This window comes from Tympanuchus pallidicinctus, unplaced genomic scaffold (genome assembly GCF_026119805.1).
Source record: "Tympanuchus pallidicinctus isolate F22 unplaced genomic scaffold, pur_lepc_1.0 scaffold4, whole genome shotgun sequence".
In the NCBI taxonomy this organism is placed as follows: domain Eukaryota; kingdom Metazoa; phylum Chordata; class Aves; order Galliformes; family Phasianidae; genus Tympanuchus; species Tympanuchus pallidicinctus.
Window position 1 is genome coordinate 42,755,706 of NW_026294758.1, and position 7,021 is coordinate 42,762,726.

Below are 7,021 nucleotides of genomic sequence, written 5' to 3' on the forward strand. Positions count from 1 at the left end.
GGGATATTTTTGTAGTTATGGAAGGGGCATGTCATGAAACCACTCTTATAACCTGATTGATGTATTGTGGAGGTAATATCTGTGTTTATTTATTCAGCTGTGTGTGATTTTCATTGATCAGAAAAGAACAAGACAAAATGCTAGGACAAGGAAACAGAATATTCTTTGGCTGTGCAGCCCAGTCCTGCCATAATGGGGAAAATGGCAAATGTCTTCTAATGCTTTCTTGCTGCTACCTGTGGAAGGTGAGGGGAGGGAAGGCAGGCCAATATGCTCGACAGGCCTATAAGGTTTGTGGGAATTGGAATACAAACCATTATTGACAATTTGCTGTCTCTATGCTGGTCCTCTCTGTCAGTCTTGAGCAGTTGTTCAAATCTGCCTAATGTTGGGTCCAGAATGGATTTATATAATCTCTTGTGGGCATGCCTTTTCTACAGAAACAGGGAGTAAAGTTTTCTTCCTGGTGGGTTAGAGTAAGAATAGGCAACTTCTCTCCTTTGCAGTAGTGAATGTAGAGTTCGTCAGGTAGGCCAGAGGGCAGAACTTAAATTTGTGCCGTGTAGCAGTAAAGGGATCCTCTTCCAAAACTGATCATGGTCAGGAAGGAGATTTAGAAGATTGAAGTTTGACTAGGGGAATTGAGGACACCTGTGTTCAGTGAAGTAGGGATGCAAGTGCCTTTGTTACATCCCAATAACATTTTACCAGTGCCCTTCAAATGTTTGTGAAAGGTGGTAGCAGAATCCCAGCAGCGCCTGTACTGAACTCGATGCAGCGGATGGCAAGAACAGCCAAGAAGCACAGTTTTATTGCTAGGTGGTGTTTCCAGATGACTTAATGAAGTCACAGCCTAATTAAGCCACATCCTTTGCATCTCTGAATGGCTGGGATAATAAAGGCAAGCTCTGTTTCATTCAGATGCTGGTGTAATCTGACAGGTGCATTATGTACATGCCTAGAGAGTGAAAATTGAAGGGAAATATCAAGCTGCCATGACAAGAAGATGGAATGATGAAAAATATTTAAATTGTTGTATTTTAGATCTGATTAATGATTTTGGGACATAATGAGCTGTGGCAGTGCTTGGAAACACTAATACTGCTGGAGTTGAAGTGATATTCATCTACAAAGCAAGCTTTTCATTAAATACGTAGTGTGGAAGTGAGAGAAAAGCACTATTGTTCGTAGTTTTAGAAGTTTTATTTGGAAATGATCTAAGCTTAAATTTATCTACTGGTTACAAAACCTAGTGAATTATTAAGTTAATTATGATCGGGAAAGCATGATTTTGTTTACTCTTAGCAGAAGGGGCATCTTCATTCTGGATATTGTTTATTTTTTAATGAGTTTTAAAATAATTATATTTACTTTTAATAGTATCTCTAGAAACTGAAATGATTGGTATATTCTTAGCAGCTGTTTGCATTATGATATTTGTTAAGATCAGTATTGCAACATTTTTTACTAGTTCCTGCTTTTCAAAGTACTACTTCTGCTAATGGTTCAATTTTATTAAGGTATAAATATATTTAGTTCCTGTGATTATCTCAGTGGACTACTCCAAGTCTAGAATGAGTGCTTATGAAAAATATGGCAAGAGTTTACTTTGTGCACACTACTTATAAGTGTCTTGTGAATTAATTGTAATATCTGAATTTATTTGAACTTTAATAATACTGTAGTTTTTGTTAATATTCTGTGGTGTGTGCTATCACAGTAAAACTACACGATATAATGTTACATCATGTTCATCATATTTGTAAAAATCACTGACAAACTGAATAAATTTGTGCATATAATCTTACAGCTCTTTACAACTAACATGGAATATGAGTAATATGTGACCTACTGGACCAAAGTCAAAGCATCATATGCTTAGAATTGTTCCCTGCTTTATTCCTTTCACAATGGCATGTTAATATATAGGAGTATAAAGAAATAGTTTTTCAGTCTGTTTTCTTTTCTTCAACAGGACACAACAAGCATAGAAAAAATGTCGAACTGTTGTGAAGATGTGTAAGTGCTGCAAACTTTCTACATTTATTTGCTGAAGCAGTAGCTGCTTGTTTAATTGTGTGAGAGAGGCGAGGAACTAAAGGCACTGTTTAAATTGTTTTGTATGTTAGTGTACTCAGTGATTCCTATCTCTTGCAGTAGCTCTCTAATCCTGTAATAATTGGTTTTGTACAAAGCAGATGCACGTTATTCTTTTTCCTTTCTTACTAATAGTTGAATGAAATTGCATTTTCTTACAAAAATAAGGATGAAAAACCACTTCCTTGACATACATTCAATTGATTCTGAGGTTCTCTGCTTCAAAAAATTACCTTTAGCTGATTTGATGACATAGATAATTTCTGTTTTCTGAAGCTGAGTTTCAGCTGCATGCAACAGTGAAAAAACTCCATTAATAGATCCCTAGCCAACATGTTTTGTTTCAGCTGACTGAAGTGCACCATGGGAGTGCTGTCTTTCACTAATAATGCTGTCTTCTGTAGATCGAGGCCCCGAAAGCCATGGCAGCAGACCTTCTCAGAAGTTTTTGGCACTCGCTGGAAGATCCTGTGGTTTATTCCTTTCAGACAGAGGCAACCACTGCGAGTTCCCTACCACTTTGCCAATCACGTCTAAACAGATGGATGGTGGGCACAGATGGGTCCTCCATGCTGGAAGTGTGTTACAGGTTTTATGATGATAGGACTATGACAGTCTTCAACTCAATTAAAAACCCACCAATTGTAGACATCACAGTGTGTCCCAAGCTTTATTTTCATTGTGGTCTTGATTCTGGTCTGAAATTAATACATTTTGTATGTTTACATTTAGATATATTCACTTTCAAATTAGCTTTCCAAAAAGATTTCATTTGTCTTTGAAGTTAATAGTAAAAACAAAAAAACAAATGCAGTCTTACGCTATTTGTTTGGTAATAATGACTCTCTTTTCTTTTTTTTTCTCTGGAAGGAAACACTGAAGTTTACATTGATTGTTAGCTTTCCCTCTAAGTGTCTTAATATTATTATTTTTTTTTTTACTGTTTCTACGTGTAGGTCTCCTAGATAATATTGAGGTCTCTGGTTCTGCTGCATGTATTTAAAATTCTCCTATACTGCCATTTATTTGTGATGATTGACATGATTTTAACCATGCAGCACAGCACTATAAAAGGTAGCATTTAAAACAAGCAGACGTTTTCCTAAACTTTTGTCTGAGAAGTTATATAAATACATGTATATGTTTATATAGAGAGATCTTATAGTCATCCTTTTGAATAGATATAGTCTCAGTGGAAAATACTAATGTATTTATGTCAGCAAAAGCTAAGAAAAGCCACAGGGTAAAATATGCACATGCAAAGCATGTTTTCCCTAACACCCCAAGGACTTCTTTGCAATAATTCAACAACAACAAAAATTGTGTGGTACATACACAAGAATGATTACTTTTTAAAAATACATATTTAATTTGTTGGCATAATGTACCATAAGAAATAGTATATTAAATAGTATATATAAACATTTTACATTTTCTCTTCCTTAGTCAGTTAGCTGGAATTGATTTAGGTGTTTATAAATGGGAAGTATTTGTGAAAATATTTAAAAGTATTTATATAGAGATATAGATATTTGCTACTAAGAGGGATGGCATACTATACTGATTACGATAGCTTGTTTTGGGCCCTTTATTTATGGAAATAATTAACCAAAGAAAGCATCATTTTCGTTGTGGTGGAATGACAATGATTCCCAAAACTGGCTTAACTTTTCTGAATCTGGAAAAAAATATGTAATTTATGATAGCCTTGTATATCTGTACAAATGCTAGCATTTGTAGTAGTGGTAGTTTTTAGAGGTAGTAGTGGTGATTTTTGAAAGTTCTGTGAATTTTCAGGGGAGATTCTCAGCTGCAAAGCCTATAGTGTTTGTTGTCTAGTCTAACAGGACCAAAATCCACCTTAAATTAATCACAGATCAATCACCTTAGGGTTGTGATTAATGGTTCTGTGTCAGGATAGAGGCTGATCACAAGTGGTGTCTCTCAGGGGTTGGTCTTGGGACCGGTGCTCTTTTACATCTTTATCAATGACATCGATGATAGCATTGAGTGCACCTCAGAAAGTTGTCGGATGACACCAAGCTGAGCGGTGTGGTTGATACAGTGGATGGAAGGGAATCCATCCAGAGGGACCTGGACAGGCTGGAGAAGTGGGACCTAATGAGGTTTGACAAGGCCAACTGCGTGGTGCTGCGTTTGGGTTGGGGCAATCCCAGGAATTTATACAAACAAAGGAAGATCTCTTTGAGAGCAGCCACACGGAGAAGGACTTGGGGGTCCTGGTGGATGAGAAGCTGGACATGAGCCAGCAGTGTGTGCTTGCAGCCCGGAAGGCTGACTGTGTTTTGGGCTGCATTAAAAAAGGGGTGGCCAGCAGGGAGAGGGAGGTGATTGTCCCCCTCTACTCAGCTCTTGTGAGGCCCCATCTGGAGTACTGGGTCCATTTTTAAAAAGCACAAGAAAGATGTAGAGCTCTTGGAGCAGGTCCAGAGGAGGGCCACTAAGATGGTCAGAGGGTTGGAGCACCTTTCCTATGAAGAAAGGTTGAGGGAACTGGGCTTGTTTAGCTTGCAGAAGAGAAGGCTCCAGGGAGACCTCATTGTGTACTTGAAGGGAACTTATAAACAGCTGTTGTGGATAGTGATAGGACAAGCAGGAATTGTCTTAAACTGTCACGGGGGAGGTTTAGGTTAGATATTAGGATGTTTTTCACTCAGAGGGTGGTGAAGCACTGGAACAGGTTGCCCAAGGAGGCTGTGGATGCCCCATCCCAGGAGGCATTCAAGGCCAGGCTGGATGTGGCTCTGGGCAGCCTGGTCTGCTGGTTGGCGACCCTGCGCATAGCAGGGGGTTGAAACTACATGATCATTGTGGTCCTTTTCAACCCAGGCCATTCTATGATTCTGTGATTCTATGATTAAATGACAGCCAAGTGATGGTAATTTTTAAAGGCACAGGCAGAGAGTGTACAGCATGTAATCTGAGTTTGCAGCAAATCAGTTAATTTGCAAACAGTTCATTGAGGGTGAAGGGCTAAATTTGTCATGAATGCTATTCATAATGAATTTTTAGATTTGCTCCTTAAAATGTTAATGCAGTCACTGCTTATGGTGGATGTTCCTTTACGGAACTAACAGGTTTGATCATTGAAAATGCTAGAAGAATCATCTTAAAGTAACTTGAATTTTAACCTTTTTCTGAGCTTTTAACGTTTGAACTGACTTCCCTTCTCTCTTTAAAAATAAATACAATACTTTCTTATTTTAAATTTTGAGCCTAATATTCAACTGTTCTCTGTTGCTGCATTTATAGATGTGACTTCAGAATTTAAGATCATAATTGGCAGCAGTCCATAAACAAAGATGAGCTTGAGGAAAGTGGATAAAAAGGCTAGACTAGCACTTGAAATTAAAAATAATATTTGTATTTATTATAAAGTAATGCCTGTATTCACTTGTCTTTGGAAGGACTTCAATTACTATAGTCTCTGTAAAACACTTAAGAGAATAATAGAGGTCAGTTTTGGTTTATGTGCCAATTTTTTAATGAGAAAAACTCTGTTTTTGTTTTTAAAAATTTTTCATGCTAATCAGTTTTCATAGCAGGTCATTACACTTTGATGCTTGTTAGGAGAGAGGATCAAGAATATAATTATTTGTGATACATTTGTGATGGGGGATATATTTCATTCCTTCTGTTTTTTGATATCACGTGGTTAACTGTACAATTCTATAACCAATAGATATATAACCAATAGAATAGATTATACATATAGAGAACCAATTCTATAAATACAGAATCCTCTCAACTCTGTGAACATCAGTTAAAATTTTTTTACATGATATATACAATGAAATGATGACACCAGTGAATGTTACCTGTTCTGTGGGGATATAATTTCAACTCTGTTCCACTATTTTCAAAAAGGAGGAAATATGAAACAGAAAAAAATCTGTCCTGATAAGGCACAGACTGGGGATAAACATGCTCTGAGTGCATAACAGGGCATGCATATAAACATCCTTGCACTTTTTCTCATGCTTTACAGTTAATGCTGATTAATTTTTAGGCTTGAGACATTACTATGTGTTTGGTCTCTGAGATTGTGTAGTTATTTTCAGACTGTAGTCTGCCTAGCTAATGCTCCAGTGTGAAGTAGAGCCTTTCCTCTCTTATTCTCGAAGTGCCCTCTTTTGGCCATATTAAGCAACGACAGTTGACTCTTGGCCTGAAGCAAGAATGGTGTGCAGCTGTTATTCTTCCTTAGTGCACACTGGTTATCTGGAGCAATAATTGCATGATTTGGGTGTGTGTCTGTGCTAGTGGAAAGAGGAACGTTGCAAGACAAAACTGCATCTTAAATGGACACAGTCTTGGGCCCACATCAAATGTTTTGTAGCACATGCAAGTTTTCTAGAAAATGTGTAGATCGGTTGACTTTTCTTTTGAACAATAAATAATAAATAAAATTGCATTCTAAAGCACTTAATCACATTATTCTACTTGGATTTAATCTAAAGTGAGTGAATGTGAAGGGAAAATTCATAAAACAGTGGAAGTGAAGATGGTACCAAATGCTTTGATTTTTAGCAAAGCTCACTGAACTGAGTGAAGTTGAAAAGAGCAACTATTTGCAGTTTGAGTACACATGCCATCATTATACAAGTCTTTTAATGTTCATTTTACAGTTTTCCAGTTTTATTCAACAGATTATATTTTCTAGAAACAATGAAAACATTTTCTTTTATTCCATCAGGCCACTCTACACCAGTATAAGGGGACAAAGATAAGATTTCAGTAGTACTATAAAAGAGAATCTTTTTCGTCTTCGCATTCAGATGAAACAAGTGATAATAAGGTGGGTTTCTGATAACCTGAAATTGTAATTAACATAAAACACCTTTTGTGGCACATTATATACTGTATTTTGCCAGCCTTCCTACCAGCAGGACATCACTTGTAG

The 7,021-nt window shown here is 37.0% G+C and overlaps 1 protein-coding gene across 9 annotated transcripts in view; it reads left to right on the top strand.

Annotated features, from left to right (window-relative positions):
* Positions 1 to 6,550, top strand: part of ZDHHC21 (zinc finger DHHC-type palmitoyltransferase 21) — a 41,570-nt gene extending 35,020 nt beyond the window's left edge. For all 9 annotated transcript variants that reach the window (XM_052700811.1, XM_052700812.1, XM_052700808.1 and 6 more), the window contains 2 exons: positions 1,976 to 2,019; positions 2,502 to 6,550. In XM_052700811.1, coding sequence (XP_052556771.1) covers positions 1,976 to 2,019; positions 2,502 to 2,634 — 177 coding nt within the window. In that variant the 3' untranslated portion in view covers positions 2,635 to 6,550. The remainder of the gene's footprint in view (positions 1 to 1,975; positions 2,020 to 2,501) is intronic.
* Positions 6,551 to 7,021: the final 471 nt, after the last annotated feature.